Raw genomic sequence first — 20,935 nt, 5'->3', positions numbered from 1 at the left:
CCAGGATCATTCAGGATCAGATAACGTAAGTAAAGTTGTGCCCTGACAGGTTAGACCAGCACCTCTCGAATTTTTAACCCCAGAGCTGCCTTTCTCAACCTTTTTAACATAGTCTAACCCTTGAATTGACTTTCTGGCCTCAGGGAACCAAAAATCCTATAACTATAACACATGATACATTAGTGTGATGGTCAGTGGGAAGAATGCTCCTTACACTTGTGGTCATTGGGAAGAATTACCCCTTACAGATAGCTAAAAAGATCAATGGTGTCAGTGGGAATTTATCTAAGAAGCAGAAATTGTGCATTACTCGAGGAACCCTCTGGAGGAACCCTGGGTGAGAAACCTTGCCCCAGATGAACACTTGAAATAATTTTCAAGGTCTCAAGGAACTCCTGATAAAAATGAACATAGCTACAGCTCACAGTACATTAGCCTGATCAGTAATTTGTAGAAATGTTTTATTCAAAGTAAAAGTAATATGTAGCATAACTACAGAATTTCACACCTCAATGCATCTTTTTAACTACTTGCCGACCAGCCGGCGTTGTTTTACGGCGGCAGGTCGGCTCCCCTGCGCGAGAGCCCGTAGCTCTACGTCGGCTCTCTCGCAGGCCACTAGGGGCGCGCGCCCCGACTCCCGTGCGCGTGCCCACCGGGCACACGCGATCGCTCGTTACAGAGCGGGGACCCGGAGCTGTGTGTGTAAACACACAGCTCCCGGTCCTGTCAGGGGGGGGAAATGCTGATCTTCTGTTCATACAATGTATGAACAGAAGATCAGTGATTTCCCCTAGTGAGGCCACCCCCCCTACAGTTAGAACACACCCAGGGAACATACTTAACCCCTTCCCTGCCCCCTAGTGTTAACCCCTTCCCTGCCAGTGGCATTTTTATAGTAATCCAATGCATTTTTATAGCACTGATCGCTATAAAAATGCCAATGGTCCCAAAAATGTGTCAAAAGTGTCTGAAGTGTCCGCCATAATGTCGCAGTACCGAAAAAAAATCGCTGATCGCCGCCATTACTAGTAAAAAAAAAATATTAATAAAAATGCCATAAAAATACCCCCTATTTTGTAAACGCTATAACTTTTGCGCAAAGCAATCAATAAATGCTTATTGAGATTTTTTTTACGAAAAATATGTAGAAGAATACGTATCGGCCTAAACTGAGAAAAAAAATGTTTTTTCTATATATTTTTGGGGGATATTTATTACAGCAAAAAGTAAAAAATATTAATTTTTTTCAAAATTGTCGCTCTATTTTTGTTTATAGCGCAAAAACCGCAGAGGTGATCAAATACCACCAAAAGAAAGCTCTATTTGTGGGGAAAAAAGGACGCCAATTTTGTTTGGGAGCCACGTCACACGTCTTTGACCAGCAATATGGTCCGGAGGTTAAGTGGTTAAATCACACCTGTGCTTTATACAACAAAACTATTTTCAGTAACAATCATGAAAATAATAATATTGTCCCCATACACAAGTCCCTATTAATGAAATTCCTTCTTATACTTTGTGGTCAATATAGCGTCCCCTTAAATTGTTCAGTGTCAGCAGAAGACAAATCCACCATTGCTCAAAGAACCCCTAGGGACTTGACCCTGGTTTAGAAAGGCTGCGCTTGACTCTAAACTTTGTCATGCATTTACTTTTGTCAGTTACATTGGTTTTCTTTAACCATTTCCCCTCTAAAAAAATTAGATTTTTCACACATATGTTAAAATCTGCATTTTTGAAAGCAGGGGCCTTGCAGAATAACAATATGGTTGTTGGATTTTTTTTTATGTACAGTAGCATATTTATACAACTGTTTATCAAATCCTTTTTTTTTTTTTTCAGAAAAAAACACATACATTTTATTACACACACAAAAACAATTGTCGGTAATCACCATTTCTGTACATTATAAAACAGGTAGTGTAGAGTAAATGGATACCAAATACTGCATGCACCAGCAATGTGCAGCAAAATTATGGTATTCAGTCTTATCAGTAAGAAAATTATGGCCCTAGAATTATTTCTCACTCCAATGTGTATGGCTGTTATGGTGACTTTTTATATCGAAACCCTAGAGAGCCTCTTATACTGGTATAGCAGTCTCTTATAACTGCAAACCCATAGCTGCTATGCAAATTGAGAAAGCCAGAATAAAGTCAAAAACTCTTTAAAGCTCAAATCTGGGCAATTTTTTTTCTTCCAGTGACACGGGCCTGTGCCTGCACTGCATAATTTAACTGCTTGTTTTTGTCTAAGACCACTTTCACATTGAGGTGCTTTTCAGGCGCTTTCACGCTAAAACAGCGCCTTAAAAGCTCACGAAAACGTATTTCCATTATAATCAATGAATGCTTTCACACTGGGGCAGTGTGCTGGCAGGGCTGTGAAAACCTCTCCTCTTCATTGAAAATAATGGAAAGCGCTTCAAGAGCGCTCAGTGTTTTTACTGGCAGTGTAGAAGCGCCTCAGTGTGAAAGTGGGATTTCTTTTTCATCCATCCGTTTACGGATGAAAAATGAACATACATTGACCCCTATGAGATTGCGGGTGTCAGCAGATGAACATCCGCTGACACCCGATCTCATCCGGGTCCGCAATCCTCCAATTCTGCAGACAGAGCAAAACCCTATTTTTATATCCGTCTGCGGATCGGATCGGGTGAACACGGACAGACTGTCCGTGTTCATTAGATCCCCCCATAGGGGAGAGCGGAGATCTGACAGAGCGGTCCTTGCACAGTGTGTGGGGACCGCCCTGTCATCCGCCGGCTCAGCGGGGATCAATGGAGCGATCCCCGCTGAGCAAGCAGAGGTTCACGAGGGGGATCATAACAGATCCGTCCCGTGTGAAAGGGCCCTTATACTCTGTAGCTCCTGCTGGATTTTCCTTCTAATCCCCTTGTGGAGGCTTCTATTTGTGGATATACATTTTATGGTTACACAACCTATCACATTACTATAATCCTTTTATATGGACTATAAACTGAAGGACCTATGAATAAATGGTTGTGGAACGAATCCTTTTGAGTTTTCATTATTTCTTATGGGGAAACTTTCTTTGATATACAAGTGCTTTGGATTACAAGCATGTTTCTGGAACGAGTTATGCTTGCAATCCAAGATTTTACTGTACTTGATTCATGACAATAATTCAGAAAGAGGTTCAGCAAGACAACCAGGCAATATAATTTTTAGAAGAAGTTTAAATAGCAGCCTCTATGTTTTGCTTAAAACTTTAAAAAAATATAGACTTTATCTGCCACTTCACTTGTCACATCCCCACTTGTCATTTTCCACTTTTCTTCTTCCATTGCTCATATAACTTATTTATTGTATCTAGCTGCCATATCTGTGTTAGGTGGCATGCATAAGCAGCTTGGACTGGCCCTGTTTTACATTAAGGAACTAATTATCATGTGTGTAAACATAACGTGAAGCACAGACAGTTCTGACTCTTGGGGGTACTTCTTTCCCCTCACTGTCGGTACTCAAATACTGAACAGCACATCTTCTGTGGCTTATTGGAAACAATGCAAATTTTACCACCTCATTCAGAAGCAACTTTTTCAGTTTAAACAGACAGTGTCAAAGTTTGAACTATCACTTTTTACAAACAGTCCTTTGTCTGCACGCAAAGAGCCATTCTCCTAAATGAAGTGCACGACTTTGCCCCCAGAGCCATAAATCAGAATGTGATCTGACTACTGCGCTGCCAGATACGATTACTTGACTTAAACTCTGCTGAAGGAACTGGCTTGGATCTGGCCCGCTGAGGCCTGAAGCAGAGAGCTAGTGATTAATCGTCTGTTTTTGTTCATGCTGGCTTCTGTTTTGAGCATACTGGAAAGCAATATTCTCGAACAAGATCGATTCTCAGTTGTCACTGCGATGGGTGAGGTTGCTTTCGGCTAATGTTCATGGTGTCAATTCTGTCTCTTTTACAGCTGGCTGAAGAGCTGCAGAGCAAGCCCCTGAACAGCGAGATCAGAGAATTGTTGAAGCTGCTGTCAAAGCCGAATTTCAAGGTGAGGACATGTTACACCTGTGGGATGGATTCTAAGTGTTCGTTTGCTGCGAATTGAGCAGAAAACAGGGATTGTTTATTTGAAAATGAGAACAAAACTCTTCCAGGTACTGTATGTGCTTTTAAGGGAGTTTGAAATGGTTTGTTTTACTCCGTCCCAGAAACTATACGGTTGACGGACTGTAAAACATAAATGATGGTGTTGTGACAACTTGCAGTGACTAGGAAAGAACGAAGCTGTTTATCCATTTTTGTACATTTGTGAGCATGCTGTGTGGGGTCATCTGAGGTAAATCTGAGATGTAACCCAACCAGAATCTCAACTAGGGTACAAGGTCACCTGTTGTGTGTCTGAGAGCCTGGATATCGCCATAGGCCTACAGGGAGAGACAGAGCGAATGGTAGTAACCTTTTTAAAGTGACCCTGTTGCCAGGTTAAATAAAAAAAAGGCAAGCAGGTTCATGCACAGATGTCTATTGAAATCGCCACAGAAGTCGCCAAAAATAGTGAAGGAACTACTTTTGAGAATCGGTGCTGCAAAGTCAGCATCGCATTGATTGGGATAGTGCCATTGCCGGCAATAGGCTGCGATTTGACATGACAAATTGCACCCATGTGAACGGGGGTTAATGCCTCGTACACACGACCGGATTCCCAACAGGAAAAGATCAGTCGGAAATCCCGAGGGAAACCGAGAACCTGCTCGGTAACTTTTCCCCCATACACACGAGAGGTTTTCCCATCAGGAATACTCAGATGAGAGCTTTGGTCGGGAATCCCGATCGTGTATATGCTTCATCGCAGTTTTTCACATAGGAAAACTGCCTGGGAAAAGTCAGCCGGGAATCCCGGCGGGAAAAAAGAGCAGGTTCTCTTTTTTTTGTCCGCCAGTTTTTGGGCAGTTTTCCTGTCAGAAAAACCCATCGGGAAACCCGGTCGCATGTACGAGGCATTAGACTTTCTCTTAGTTCTCAGTAAGTGGTCACAGACCAGGCTAGTCACATTTTATGAAGCTAGTGGGTCATGAAACCCCACAGAGCTCATATGATGGCTTTGGGGTTAGCTAAACCAGTCCTTACAGTAGCAATCTAGAATGATCTGTAAATTGTATTTTCAGCAGGAAATGTACTCTTTAATTGCCACATGTTGCTACCACACAAAAGTGTGAATAGGGCCCTATTGCTAGAGAAAGGTGAGTTTGGTTTGGAAAATACACAATTTCTAATTTGTTTGTATCAGTTGACAGTCCTATGGGTACCAATACACTTTAGCTAGTCAGCGCAGAAATCATTGCAGTTCTTTATTTCAATCAATCAGTTTCCAGTTTGGTTGGTAGCTGTAGTTACTGCATTTTTTATGCTAGTTTTTGCCATATTAAACAGCTATACAGTTGGCTAGCCAACAGTTGACCATACAGATAACCCAAATTTGACTCTAACCCAGAAGAACGGACCTCAAGGTTAGAAGCATAGACCTGTCTAATATGTATTTTTGTGTTGTAGCATTAACCGTACCCTTTACTGACACCACATCACAAAGATTATGCATCCAGATACATTTGCTCATACACTTTTGGTAGGCATGCAGGTCACGTGTCTACAAAGCTTTGGCCATATAGTATAGCTGGAACTCAAGTAAGGCCTTTCCTCAGAAGTAGGAAAGGGATGGTCAGCACTCAGGATGACATCCAAAATGGTATTTCTTTATTTATGAGCCATGTCTAAGGACTAACGTCCGAAACGCGTAGGATATTTTACAGCTTTGTACATGTATTTAATAAAGAAATAGCATTGTGGATGTAATCCTGATTGCCGACCATCCCTTTTCTTATTTTGGTATGTTGGAGGTGTCAGCAGCCTTAAGGTCTGAGCTTTGGGCGGAGCTTTTATTTAGAAATGTTGCAGCGCCTTTACACCTGTTTTCCTTTCCTCAGACGTCCTTAAATGATGTAAGAACTTTTTGTCCCTTGTAAACCCACCTCGTAATTCTTTGTCTCAACTATCAGCTTACATAGCAGAGACCACAAGCCTAATCTCGGCATTCAGCTGGTACATGGCAGCTCAGTAACAAACGCTTTTGAGTAAATACCCCAACTAAAAAAAATATTAAAAAATGTTTATTACTTCTAAAAGCAATGTTATGTAATGTAAAGGGTGTCTTTCTATCCCTGCCCAGAGCCGTTCTGTAAAAGTTAAGATTCTTATGTACCATACAGCGTTAGACTGGACACTGGATATTAAAAATAGAATGAATTATCCCCTGAAAAATTAAACTTTTTTCCTCATGTGTCTCAATAGAATATGAGGGATGTTTTGGAGAACTGATCTTTAATTGTGTACCCCATTATTTATAGACGTGTAACCCAAGCTTTTATTGTAGTAATCTCCTTGTCTATGTGAGACTGAAGTTTTTCTGATAAATGACATTTTCTGGGCATTTAGACCTCTCATTTGTGCGGCAAAGCAGTGCAATCATTGTGTTTGCCTGTAAAATAATAAAAGTTAAGCGTATTTTATAGCTGGTGTTTTTGTAAACTATTAAAATGCCATTTAAAAAAATATCTGGTTACAAACAATTTATTGTGATCTTAATGGGGAATAAGCAAAGGAAGCAAGCTGCGCTGAATGGTATTTTACTCAACTGAAATAAAACAAGCATATTTATTTGGTGTTTGTACACAACAAAAGTGGTTCAGCATTAAGTTAAAAAATTAAAGCGCATTAGGATGCCCACAGATCCTAAACAGTAGGGTTGTCCCAATACCACAAGTACTGATACTTTTCTTTTAAGTACTGGCCGATTACCAATACTTTTTTTTTAAATGTCATGTGACAGTGGCACTAATATGTAGCACTAATAAGACGTTATATATATATATATATATATATATATATTTTTTACACTTATTTTTTTTATTTATTTTTTATATTTTATTTTTACAATGCTTTCTTTTTTTATTCAACCCTGTTAGGGGGCTTTGGTGAGATGTCAGGGGTCTAAACAGACCCCCTGACACCTCCCCTTTGAGATATGGAAAGGGACTGAGGGTAGAGATTCCCCAGTCTCTTTCTGGAGGAGCACACGGAGAGGGAATGAAGGAGGACAGGGGGGGACTAGAAGGATAGTTTGTACAAAATATCTGCCGTAGACAGACATCACCTTAAAGCGGAGTTCCACCCTAAAAATGTCTTCCTCCTCGCCAATCAGCAGGTGCCGGCGGATTTCTATTGGCTGGCACCCGCTGATCGGCTTGTGCTGTGTGTAATTATCCATATACAAAAATAGATGGGTATGCAAATTTAAAATGTAAAGTAAACATGTAAGGGTAAAAGTACGAAAGCATTCCTTCGGATTCATATTAGCTTGTAACAAGCATGCAAATCAGGAGTTCACAGAAACAGCCAGTCATCTAGCTCTTCAGAGGTCAATGGCGGTGGCCACCATGTCTTGTTCAGTATAGGTTTTCTTTAACCGCTTGCCGACCGTATGACTTGAATATATGGCTCTCCTGCGCAGGATAATGTTCCTAGTATGGGATCCTGCATTTATGGGTCTGGGACACGCATGCACGCCTCTGGTGACCCGCTCCCGCTTTAATTACACACAGCCGAAGTTGATCTTGGGGTACCTTGAAGTCGATATCCACCAGCACCCCCAGATCATTAGGCAGAGAGCCAGAATACCGATCTGCCAATGTAGAGGAAGATCGCGTTCTGTCATTATGGAAGGCATTCATCCTGTGTCTCTGCAAAGCAGGAACATGGATCTATGCCCTCCCCTAGTAAAAGCACCTCCCATACAGTACACAAACACAGGCTAGGCACACAGATAACCATTTGATTGCCCCTGATGTTAACCCCTTCCCAGCCAGTGTCATTATACTACAGTGACAGTGCATATTTTTTAGTCCCCAAAAAGTGTTCGTTAGTGTCAGAAGGTCCACCACAATATCGCAGCCCCGCTATAAGTCACCTATCACCACCATTACTAGTAAATTTAAATAAATAGAAATTTGATAAATATATCCCATAGTTTGTAGATGCTATAACTGTTGCGTAAACCAACTAATCAATATAGGCTTTTTGAACGTTTTTTTTTTTTACCAGAAATGTGCAGCAGAATACATATTGACTTAAATTTATGAAGAAATTTGATTTTCTAAATTTTTGCAGAAAGTTATATATATATATATTTTTCAAAATTGTTGCCCTTGTTTTGTTTATCGGGCAAAAAAAAAAAAAAATACCACCAGAAAGCTAAAAAAAAAACACCCTCGACCCCAAAGACCCAGACCACCGTCGACCGATAACAGGCCTAAATGTCTTCTCCAAGGTAATGGAGAAAGAAGCTGTACAACAGCTGCAACATCATTTAGACACCCACAAATTACTTGATCCGTTTCAATCGGGTTTCCATCCTGGTCACGGGACAGAAACAGCACTGCTCAAAATATGGGATGACGCTCTCGAGGCAGCAGACGAAGGAGAATATTGTCTTCTGGTACTGCTGGACCTAAGCGCAGCTTTTGATACTGTAGACCACGAATTATTACTGACTCGGCTAGCTGAAGTAGTCAGAGAGTCGCGGAATGTGATTTAACTTGGTTCTCCTCCTTGGAAAACCGATCACAAATAGTGAAACTTGGTCCTTTCACTTCTGAAAAACGCACAGTGTCATGCGGAGTCCCTCAGGGATCCCCTTTGTTGCCGGTTCTGTTCCATATCTATCTCTGCCCTCTTTTTGAAATCATCAGTAACCAGAAGTTACTTTACCACTCTTATGCAGATGACACACAACTGTATTTTCGCATCTGCAACAAAAAGGATCATTATCTCGGACTAGAGAAATGCCTTACTTTGATAGAAAATTGGATGATGAAGAGTTATCTTAAACTCAACGGTTCGAAAACAAAACTTCTCCTGTTTCACGCCAATCGAAAGAATCATCCCGCAACAACATGGACACCCCCGCCCATTCTGGGTAAAAGCATCACCCCTAGCACCAAAGTCAAAAGTCTCGGAGTCATTTTCCACACCTACATGACAATGGATGCACAAATAGGGTCAGTAGTCAGCGGATCGCACCATCTGCTGCGTCTACTATGGAGACTCACTCCCTTTATTCCAAAAGAAGACATAGCAGTCGTGGTGGGAACAATCAACTCCAGACTTGACTATGCAAATGCCCTCTATCTCGGACTCCCCAAATACCAAATCACTCGTCTGCAAGTCGTTCAAAATATGGCCGCTCGACTTGTGACTGGGAAAAAAACATGGGAATCAATCTCACCTTCACTGAGATCCCTTCATTGGTTGCCAGTAAAAGACAGAATCACATTCAAGGCACTCTGTCTAACGCATAAGTGTGTTCAAGGAAATGCCCCCCCAATATCTATGCGAAAAACTAAAAGCTCACAACCCCAATCGCGTTCTGCGATCCACCAACCAAAATCTACTCCAGATACCCAAAGCCAGATACAAGTCCAAAGGAGAACGAAGATTTGCAGTCCAAGGACCTAGACTATGGAACGCTCTACCAGCCAGCATCTGACTGGAGGTGAACCACTTGGCCTTCAGAAGAAAAATCAAAACCCTTCTCTTCTGTTGCGCTATATAAGTTACTCACTTACTCACTCACTCACTCACTCACTCACTCACTCACTCACTCACTCACAAAGCTCTATTGTGGGGGAAATAAAAGGACAACAATTTTATTTGGGTACAGCGTGCCACGACAGCGCAATTGACAGTGCCTTATCGAAAAAATTGCCTGGTCATGAAGCGGGGTAAGCCTTCTTGAGGTCAAGTGGTAAAGAAAAGTTTGTCTGGACTGCTCCTTTCACCACCTGTGTTCTGTAATGGGGGGGGGGGGGGGTCTGCGGCCAGCTTCTCCTTTTGGCACCCTCTTCTAACTGAATCAGCTTTCCTGTCTATAAAACTCTAAAAATACAGTTTCTTTCACTGCTGATGGGGAATAAGGTCCGGTAATACAACACAGCTGGTGGCAGCCTTACTAATTGTAGGCCGTGTGTTGCTATCAATGTAGAAATTGGTGTACACTATTTGAGTGTTAAGGCCTGTACACACGATCGGATTTTCCGACAAAAATTGTGTGATATCAGGGTTTTTATTGGATAATCCGACCGATTCTAAGCTTTATTGGACAATTTTTGGAATTTCCGACAACAAATGTTTTATTGCATGTTCTCAAATTTTCCTACAACAAATGTGTACCGTCAGATTATCCAATCGTGTGTACACAAGTCCATCAGAATAAAATCCAAAGTACAAACACGCATTCTCTGAACCAATACTAACCATAAGACAACATTAGCAGAAGTTGCCCAAAGGGTGGCGCTAAAGAGCAGAAAAAACACGTAGTTTTGTGAATGTTGGCTGAAAAAGTTCTGTATGCATAACAAGTTTACCGCCAACGCCCTTCGCACAAAATTCCACGGATTTGTCCGATGGAAATCCGGTCATGTGTACGAGGCTTTAGTTATGACTCTCCAGAACAAGACGTGTGGCAAGATATGGTGGAGTGCACCTTTGCCGCTATTTCCCCAGCTCTGCCCAAATACACTTCGAAACTTCAAATAATCCTAATAAAAAAAAAAATCATGATTCTTTGAATGGGATTTGAATGATCCAATAAACATATGTGGAGAGCACGGAAGACATGGTGATTCAATTCGCAGATCTCTCGGTTCTGCCAGAGAGGTCAGCAATACATCGGAGCTCTGTATATTTCAGCCCTCTATCTGTGAAGAGGTTAGAGAGCGTGTCCTTTGTTGTAAGGGAACCGCAGATTTTATATCCCTCTGGCAGCTTCATCTAATGCAGACGGGTCTTAGAAGTAACTTGTCTGCCTTCTGTTTCTTGCCTGATTTACTTTCTCTTCTTTTGGATGATAGTTGGAATAATCCATCCAGCTGGAGCAGCAGACCATAAAATGCACTATTTAATCAGAGGTCACAGTTCAGCGGAGTATGAGGTCTACGAATATGTGTTAAACATAACTGAAAATATGACTGATTTCTGGATGAAGGTGTCTGTATTTTAACTGGAATTGGATTAAGCAGCAACAAGTAAAATCATTCTGCGAGCTGCTAATTCTACCCAGGGCACATTGCATATCTTCTAAGTCTACCTACAGCATCTCACAGAAGTGAGTACACCCCTCACATTTTTGTAAATTTTTTATTACCGTATTTATCGGGGTATTGCGCGCTCCGGCGTATAGCGCGCACCCCTAATGTGGACCCGCATTCCTGTAAAAAAAATGTTTTAGTACTTACAGTTTTGGTGTCTTGCGCGGCATCCATCGGCGGCCTCGTCGGGTCCGGCGTCCGTCTGCGGCTTCGGTGGTGTCCTCCTCGTCGGGTCCGGCATCCTTCTGCGGCCATCGTGGTGTCCTCCCCGCTCGATTGCCACGCCGAGTTTGAACCACTGCGCCGGCATATACCGAGCGCAGTGCACTTAGGTATAGTCGGGCAGGCTCGGCTCCTCTCGCGGTCACGTCCTGTGTGTCCTGGACGTGACCGCGAGAGGAGCTGAGCCTGCCCGACTATAGCCGAGTGTACTGCGCTCGGTATATGCCGGCGCAGTGGTTCAAACTCGGCGCGGGTATCGGCGTATATCACGCACCCACGATTTTGCCCTGATTTTCAGGGCAAAAAGTTGCGCGGTATACGCCGATAAATACGGTATATCTTTTCATGTGACAACACTGAAGAAATAAAATGTTGCTACAATGTAAAGTAGTGAGTGTACAGCTTGTATAACAGTGTAAATTTGCTGTCTCCTCAAAATAACTCAACACCAATGCCCTGTACACACGATTGGTTCGTCTGATGAAAACGGACCGATAGATTTTTTCATCAGATATCTGATGAAGCTGACTTTCATTAGTCTTGCCTACACACCATCGGTTAAAAATCCGATCGTGTCCAATGTGGTGACGTAAAACACAACGACGTGCTGAGAAAAATGAAATTCAATGCTTCCGAGCATGCGTCGACTTGATTTTGAGCATGCGTGGATTTTTGACCGATGGATTTCCCCACAGACAATCGTTTTTTTCTATTGGTTTTTTAACCATAAGAAAAATTTAAAACAGGTTCTATTTTTTTTTCACTGATGGGGAAAAAAAACTATGGGGCCCACACACGATCGGTTCGTCCGATGAAAACGGTCTATCGGTCCGTTTTCATCAGACGAACCGATCGTGTGTACAGAGCATAAGCCATTAATGTCTAAACTGCTGGCAACAAAAGTGAGTACACCCCTAAGTGAAAATTTCAAAAATGGGCCCAAAGTGTCAATATTTTGTGTGGCCACCGTTATTTTCCAGCATTTTCTTAAAGGATCACTAAAGGAATTTTTTTTTTTTTTAGCTAAATAGCTTCCTTTACCTTACTGCAGTACTGGTTTCATGTCCTTATTGTTCATGTTTGCTTTGAAGTTGCTGTAATTCTGCTGTGATCTCCACACTTCCTGGTTGTCTGGCTTCTTATAACCACAGTACTGGGAGCTTTTCACGGTGGTCTAAGCTGTCATTACTGTGTGTCTAAAACTCCTCAGAACCAATCAGATTCATTTTAAAAACAAAACACTGCCCTGGATTCGTTTGTTTTTGTTCTGTGGGTCTCTTTACTTCACAGAAACATGAAACCAGTTTAAAACCGAAAGTGAAACTAGAGGTACATTATATGATTGAATTTAATCTATTTTCAATCATTTTTAAAAGGAATCAGTTAACTTTTATGTCTCTATACCATGTAAACAATCATTTCAGCAAAAAAATGTTTTGCCTTTAGTGACCCTTTAACCCTCTTGGGCATGGAGTTCACCAGAGCTTCACAGGTTGCCATTGTAGTCCTCTTCCACTCCATGATGACATCACGGAGCTGGTGGATGTTAGAGACCTTGCGCTTCTCCACCTTCCATTTGAGGATTCCCCACAGATGCTCAATAGGGTTTAGGTCTGGAGACATGCTTGGCCAGTCCATCACCTTTACCCTCAGCTTCTTTAGCAAGGCAGTGGTCACCTTTTAGGTGTGTTTGGGGTTGTAATGTTGGAATACTGCCCTGCAGCAAATTTACACTGCTATACAAGCTGTGCACTCACTACCTTACATTGTAGCAAAGTTTAATTTCTTTGGTGTTGTCACATGAATAACAAGATATAATAAAATATTTACAAAAATGTGAGTGGTGTACTCACTTTTGTGCGATAATGTAATTGGCTTTTTTTGGGGGGGGATCTATAGTTTTAAAGAGATCCCTTCCCTATAATTAGCTGCTTTAGTTACCATTAGGAGTATGTAGGAGGCAGGAAGTACATGCCATTTTTTTTATAAATTGATTGGCTCAAACCAGCCATACACCAATAGAATGTAAATGAATTTTAGGATGTTCTGAAAAATCACTCACTGATGACATTGTTAAAGTGGAGTTCCACCTAAAAATGGAACTTCCGCTTAACCCACTCCTCGCCCCCTTACATGCCACATTTGGCATGTCATTTTTTTTGGGCGGGGGGGAGTGGGGGCTTCAGGAGAAGGGGACTTCCTGTCCCACCTCCTCCTTCCTCCGAGGGGCTGGAAAGGCGATTAGCTTAATCGCCTTTTCACAGCCCCTGCCTGTAGGCAGGCGCCTGTCCAATCAGACGGCGCCGCTCGCGCATGCGCACTGCCGCTCACGCATGCGCAGTGGGTGCCCGGCCGTGAAGCCGAAAGCTGTCACTACCGGGTGCCCACACTAAGATTGAAGACGCTGGCCAGCGAGGGGGGTCGAGGAGCGGAGCCCTGGCCATGCGCGTCGCTGGAGCCGTGGAGCAGGTAAGTGTCTGTTTATTAAAAGCTTGCAGCTACACTTTTTGTAGCTGCTGGCTTTTAATAAACTTAAAAAAAAAGGTGGAAAACCCCTTTAAGTCAACTAATTTTGTTCAAAGGCTCTTAAAATGTTGTCAAGACCTGACATAATAAACAGGTTTATTTTGTTCCTAGAACATACAGTATGCATTATAATATGTACAAATTTCCCAAAATTAAAACCCACATTCACAGTTAAAATTTTGTTCATTTAAGAAAAATGTTCAATATTTTCTTGTCACTACAGTCAAAAAGAAACGTTGATTTGACCCCAGTAACCATTAGAGAATTGAACAAATGTTCTGAATACAGCTTTACAGTGCTGCCCCTGTCTCTCACTATCAGGGGAAAATAAAGTAAATGAATATGCACTCACCGGACCGTTTATTAGGTACACCTTTCTAGTACTGGGTTGGACTCCCTTTTGCCTTCAGAACTGCCTTAATTCTTCATGGCATAGATTCAACAAGGTGTTGGAAACATTCCTCAGAGATTTTGGTCCATATTGATATGATAGTATCACGCAGTTGCTGGAGATTTGTCGGCTCCACATCCATGATGCAAATTTCTAGTTCCACCACATCCCAAAGGTGCTCTATTGGATTGGGATCTGGTGACTGTGGAGGCTTTCACTATAAATAGCGTGAAACGCGTCAGCTTTACCGGTGTGCTGTGACTTGTTGTGCTGTTTTGGATTTTACAATAAAGACAATTTTTATTCGGTCTGCGGCAGTCCAGAAGAATCTGTTCTTTTGTTTTGCAATCCCATATGCATTGCCTGCACTCGTGGTTCTGGGAGAAGTAATCACCTTGAAGATTTCCACACCTGAGCGTTTTTTCTCTCCTTTACTCATTTGTTCTGGACTTTGCATCCTACACTGTAGTCATAAAGGGATGGACATGGTCAACAACAATACTCAGGTACATCCTACACTGTAGTCATAAAGGGATGGACATGGTTAACAACAATACTCGGGTACATCCTACACTGTAGTCATAAAGGGATGGACATGGTCAAAAACAATACTCAGATGGGCCGTGGTGTTTAAACAATGCTCAATTGGTACAAAGTGTGCCAACAAAAATATCCCCCACACCATTACATCACAGTCAGCCTAAACCGTTGATACCAGGCAGGATGGATCCATGCTTTTATGTTGTTTACACCAAATTCTAACCCTTATATCTGAATGTCACAGCTGAAATCGAGACTTATCAGATCAGACAGCGTTTTTCCAATCTTCTGTTGTCCGATTTTGGTGAGCCTGTGTGAATTGTAGCCTTAGTTTCCTGATCTTAGCTGACAGGAGTGGCGCCCGATGTGCTGTTGCTGTAGCCCATCTGCTTCAAGGTTCGATGTGATGTGCACTCAGAGATGGTATTCTGCATATCTTGGTTGTAACAAGTGGTTATTTGAGTTACTGTTGCCTTTCTATCATCTCAAGCCAGTCTACCCATTCCTCTCTGACATCAACAAGGCATTTTCCTACCGCTCACTAGATATTTTCCCTTTTTCGGATCATTCTCTGTAAACCTGAGAGATGTTTTGCGTGACAATCCTAGTAGATCAGCAGTTTTGAAATACTCAGACCAGCCTGTGTGACACCCAACAACCATGCCACGTTGAAAATCACTTAAATCCTCTTTCTTCCCCATTCTGATGCTCGCTTTCAAATTCAGCAAGTTGTCTTCACCATGTCTAGATGCCTAAATGCATTAAAGAGGAGTTCCACCCAAATTTGGAACTTCCTCTTAACCCACTCCTCTCCCCCTTACATGCCACATTTGGCATGTAATTTTTTTGGGGGGGGAGTGGGGGCTTCAGCACGAGTGGGACTTCCTGTCCCACTTCCTCCTTCCTGTAGGCGACTAAGCTTAATCGCCTTCAGGAAGTGGCTGCTGTAGGCGATCGCCTAGGACACGTCACAGGTCCTAGGCGATCTCCTGGCCAATTACACGGCGCCGGGCCGCGCCGCTCGCGCATGCGCAGTGGGTGCCCGGCCGTGAAGCCGAAAGCTGTCACGGCCGGGTGCCCACACTGAAAATGAAGACGCCGGCCGGGGAGGGGGGGAGAGGAGCGGAGCCCCGGCCGGCGCGTCGCTGGAGCAGGTAAGTGCCTGTTTATTAAAAGCCAGCAGCTACACTTTTTGTTGCTGCTGACTTTTAATAAACATACAAATGGCTGGAACTCCCCTTTAAGTTGCTGCCATGTGATTGGCTGATTAGCAATTTGTGTTACCAAGCAATTGAATGGGTGTACCTAATAAATTGGCCTGTGAGGGTACATCCCTCTGATGTGCAAGCTAGTGGTAAGATGTGGGAGACCAAAGCCGGACAGTAAGTATAACAAGCATGCCTTAGTTACGGCATTTACTGACTGATTTTACTATTGTGGGTTTAATAACACTTTAGTTTTTTACACTAGTACATTTAAAAATGCATTTCTTGACGTTTTAATAAATATATAACTCCAGTAATTATTGAATTTTTGTCTGGAGTTTATCCTTTTCTGAACGTACATTAAGGCACCTCCTAGATGCCTCTTTGGTTTGGAGTTCCCGGGTGCTGGAACTTGTAGTTCCCAATAGTCAGAAAGCCACATGTAGCATACACCAGTTGTAAATGTTCAGCTGGAATCTGGTTTTCCATGAATAAAAGTTTCTCGTGCTCCACATTTCTAATGGTATGCTCTGCTATAAAGCTACCTTTTTATTGATCTCTTTTAAGAGTATGTTTTTTACTGGGCAGCAAAAGCATGATTGGCTGCTTGTGAATGCTAAGTATTTTCACACATCGTTCTTCTGCATCTTTTGGTTTGATGTGAGCATTGCAAAATTATATAGATGCAACTTTAAAAAGCGGCATGCAAAGAAATCACATGTGCTTGTAATATAAACATTTTACTGCTCTGCTTCCAGATTATTTTAAGTGGTATTTTTTTTTATGAATTTATGTTTTAGGGATAATTCACAGAAATGTTGGAACAAAAAAATGAAAAAAAATATATATATATTTGTCAGACATTCACTAGGCAGCAGAGGCATTACTTTGGCCTGGTGGTTAGAAGGAAAAATTGTACTTGCTACTCAAACCAACCAATAAGGTTCTTCTTTTCCTATTTGTATGTCTACCTGGAAACTCTCATCCCCAAAATCTTGATGGTCACCTTCTCTATGTTCATAGGTTTGGTTAAATCCTTTTTGTCCTGTAAATCTTTAAAGCCCATTTAAACCCCAAGGCTTGGCACCTGTTTTTCGAAAATGATTTGCTGCTGTTGACATTTCCCACTACTTCATGTTTTGTCTGACACCTGTCATTAGTACAGAGAAACAGGGAAGGGTGAGAATCAAGGGGCAGTTGCTGAAGCTAACCACAAAGATTCCCACCCAATTGGGGTGAACAACGTAATTTTTATATAAAATAAAATATTTATTACATATAAAATTGACATACAAAATGTATCTAAAAATCAATAAACAAATACTAAGGCCTCATTCACACTTAGGGCCGTTCGGGTCCGTCTGTCACGGACCTGAACGGCTGCTCCATGCATTCCTATGGAGCGTCGGATGTCAGCGGAGACATGTCCGCTGACATCCGACCCGATCTGCTGAAAACAGACATATGGGGGCCACGTCCCCATCCGTCCATGCGGATCGGATCGGGTAAGATCTGACGAAAACGGACATGCTGTCCGTTTTCATCAGATCGCTCCATAGGACACAGCGGTGCCCGACAAGCCCCTCCCCGCTCAGTGAGCAGAGAGGAGCTTGTCATCCGTCGGCTCAGCGGAGATCTGAGCCAACGGGAGCAGGCGGACTCCGTAGCGACGGAGTCCGCCAAGTGTGAATGAGGCCTTAGGGTTCCCCCAAAATGTATCTGTTGGTACCGTATATCTCATAAATTAGCGTATCCTCAACTAGTTTCGCGGCAAGCATACCGCTACTTCAGGAGGAATGATCTATAAGACAGATGATACAATCAACCATAAGACAAATGCATTGTAATTAAACATTTTTAATACAGAAAAAGGTACAACAAGGAGAATTGCTCACCCAGCATTCCCACTATTGTTATTTGTTTTTTTATTTATTCCAGTTTATTCTCAATTTCATTCCGTACGTTTTTTGGCTCTGCATACTTTCAGCTATTAAAACCATTCAACTTTTATGATTAAATGTTCAGCTCTTTCTGCTAGTGACGGGACTTCTTCAACTTTTTTTCTACTATTTATACTTTTTAAAATATTAAGCTTTTTAACACTTTTTTTAACATTGTGAATGAGAGCCTGCTTCAAATCCTTAAAATCTTCTTCCGCTCCCAAATGTTTCAGCTCTTTCATACTTTCACCTACAGATGCCAAACAAACTTTAAAATGTTCACAAAATATTCAGCTATACAGCTATATCTTTTCAGTTTCATATCTTTTACAGTTTTTGTGAAAAGCTGTTTAGGCTCCTTTCACACGGCTGGATAGAATGGTGCTTTTAGCTGCGGATTTTACCGCAGCTAGAAGCACACAATGTTTTGTTACTCACGGTTTTGTGCGGATAGATCTCAATGCGTCCAGCTGTGAAATCCCGCAGCTATCGGCACATAACCGCTGGTAATCACAGTGCACTGTGTCAGCTGCGTTTGGTATGAACCTTGAGGGGGAACTCCACGCCAAGTTTCAAATAAAAAAACGGCATGGGTTCCCCCTACAGGAGCATACCAGGCCCTTGAGTCTGCTATGGATTTTAAGGGGAACACTGTATGCCGAAAAACGGCATGGGGTTCCCCAAAATTCCATACCATATCCGAGCAGCAGCCCGGACGGTCAGGAAAGGGGGTGGGGACAAGCGAGTGCCCCCTCCTTAACCGTGCCAGGCCGCATGCCCTCAACATAGGGGGGTAGGTTCTTTGGGGCAGGGGGGCGCCCTGTGGCCCCCCACCCCAAAGCACCTGTCCCCATGTTGATGAGGACAGGGCCTCTTCTCGACAACCCTGGCCGTTGGTTGTCGGGGTATGCGGGAGGGGAGCTTATCGGAATCTGGGAGCCCCCTTTAATAAGGGGGCCCCCAGATCCCGGCCCCCCCACCCTAGGTGAATGAGCATAGGGTAAATCGTACCCCTACCCATTCACCTGGCGGGGAAAAAATTTAAAAAAAACACACTACACAGGGTTTTTAAAGTAATTTATTACTCAGCTCCGGGGCCCCCTCTCTTCTTTAGCTCTTTACGAGGGGGGGCTTCTTCGATGTCTTCTGTGGGGACCCAGTCTTCACCGCCATCTGGTTCTCTTCCGCGGGGAGGGGGGGCTTTCTTCATTAGCTCTTTTACAGCGGGCCCCCTCCCGGGCTTCTTTGACAACTTCTGCAGGGGGGGATCCCGGTCTTCACCGCCATCTGGTTCTCTTCCGCGCGGGGGGGGGGCTCTTTCTTCTTTAGCTCTTTTACAGCAGCCCCCTCCCGGGCTTCTGTCGCCTTCTGCCTCTCTTCTCTTCTTCCATGTTGACACGTCGCTTCCTCCCGCTGTAATGCCGTGTGCGCGGCTCGCACCCATTTATATAGGCCTCTTATGATGTCACAGTCCCATCATGCAGGGGCACGATAAATCCACTGTTGTGGATTTATTAAGGTTTGTTTGAAGGGTTCTCTCACACTGCCTCTCACTCATTTAGTGTGGGGATTAATGATCAAAAAGCTTTTCAAAAAACCTTTTAAATATTCCACATCTTTCATACATTAGTGGTGTTTAACTTTTTTAATGAAATTCATGTTTATTTTAAAACCATTCTTACTTTTCCAACTATTCTCACTTCTTTAACTTTTTCTTACTGATTTAAGCTATTCATCCAGTTAGCTTTAGCAGTTCAGCTATTCTGCATTCCCACGCATTTTCTACAGGAAATACAATTTCTAGTTGTTTATTGATTTTTAGATGAATTTTGCATGTCAATTTTATATTTAATAAATATTTTATATAAAAATTACTTTGACATTTATCAGTACCGAGATAGTCCATTACAACCAATTGGGTGGGAATCTTTGTGGTTGGCTTCAGCAACTGCCCCTTGATTCTCACCCTTTCCTGTATCTCTATATTAATTCAGATGATGGTACTTTATTATAGCTAGTTATTATGATTTTTTTTATATGAGGCTATACTCAATAAATTTGATACTGTCATTAGTACAAGTGAATATCTCCGGTGGGTTTACAAACGGCAATAAAACGTTCCCTGAGCTTTTAACTCTTCCCCATGCTACTAAGTATATTGTTTCTTGTTGCTGTCTGAAGTGATGGGTAACGCTGGCTGAATACAATAAATCCTCCATCCACTTTATACTACAAGTTATGTGAATCTCCTTGCTGAGCTGTTGTATTCTGACAGGCTTTGGTGGTGGTTATCAGAATACCTCAACAGCACTTGCATCTGATTAGACACAGCCGCTGTTCAGCTGGCAATTTCCAGCTTGTTGGTCAAGTCACATGAATTCATGGGTCTTTTTCTTCCTCCTGTCGGACAGGGCAGGTCCTAGCACTGCTCTCTGCAGTGGTTTCCTGTCATTTAGGGTAGCTTGATGCACCCCCTAGAAGTGGGTTCATGACACCTGGGTACCTGAACACATGGGCTCACAGGAAGTGGGTAAAATGGGTCAAGTGCTTGACATTGCTTTACCCAGGAAAGTGCTGGATCTTGAAACTGTGAGCCTGTAAGCAACATACCAAAAGTTGCTTAAAAACAATTAATACATTTTTTCATTATATCAAGCTGGAGTTGGCCTTTAATATTTTTGTTTAGGCCACAAAATGACTGTTCCATTCTATTAAAAATGCAGATGTGTCTGCACATATGTGATACAGTGCATCCGGAAAGTATTCCCATCGCTTCACTTTTTTCACATTTTGTTTTGCTACAGCCTTATTCCAAAATGGATTAAATTCATTATTTTACTCAAAATTCTACAAAAAACAAGCCCATATTGGCAACATGAAAGAAGTTTGTTTTGAAATTTGTGAAAATGTATTAAAAAAAACAAAAAAAATGAA

At 42.4% G+C, this 20,935-nt stretch overlaps 1 protein-coding gene across 4 annotated transcripts in view; it reads left to right on the top strand.

Moving 5' to 3' along the window:
- The window catches only part of MPP7 (membrane palmitoylated protein 7), a 537,461-nt gene that overhangs the window by 337,721 nt on the left and 178,805 nt on the right, over nt 1-20,935 (top strand). For all 4 annotated transcript variants that reach the window (XM_040352591.1, XM_040352588.1, XM_040352590.1 and 1 more), the window contains one exon: nt 3,947-4,027. In XM_040352591.1, coding sequence (XP_040208525.1) covers nt 3,947-4,027 — 81 coding nt within the window. The remainder of the gene's footprint in view (nt 1-3,946; nt 4,028-20,935) is intronic.

This window comes from Rana temporaria, chromosome 5, assembly GCF_905171775.1.
Source record: "Rana temporaria chromosome 5, aRanTem1.1, whole genome shotgun sequence".
Taxonomy (NCBI): Eukaryota; Metazoa; Chordata; class Amphibia; order Anura; family Ranidae; genus Rana; species Rana temporaria.
This window is presented reverse-complemented; position numbering and strand designations above follow the sequence as displayed.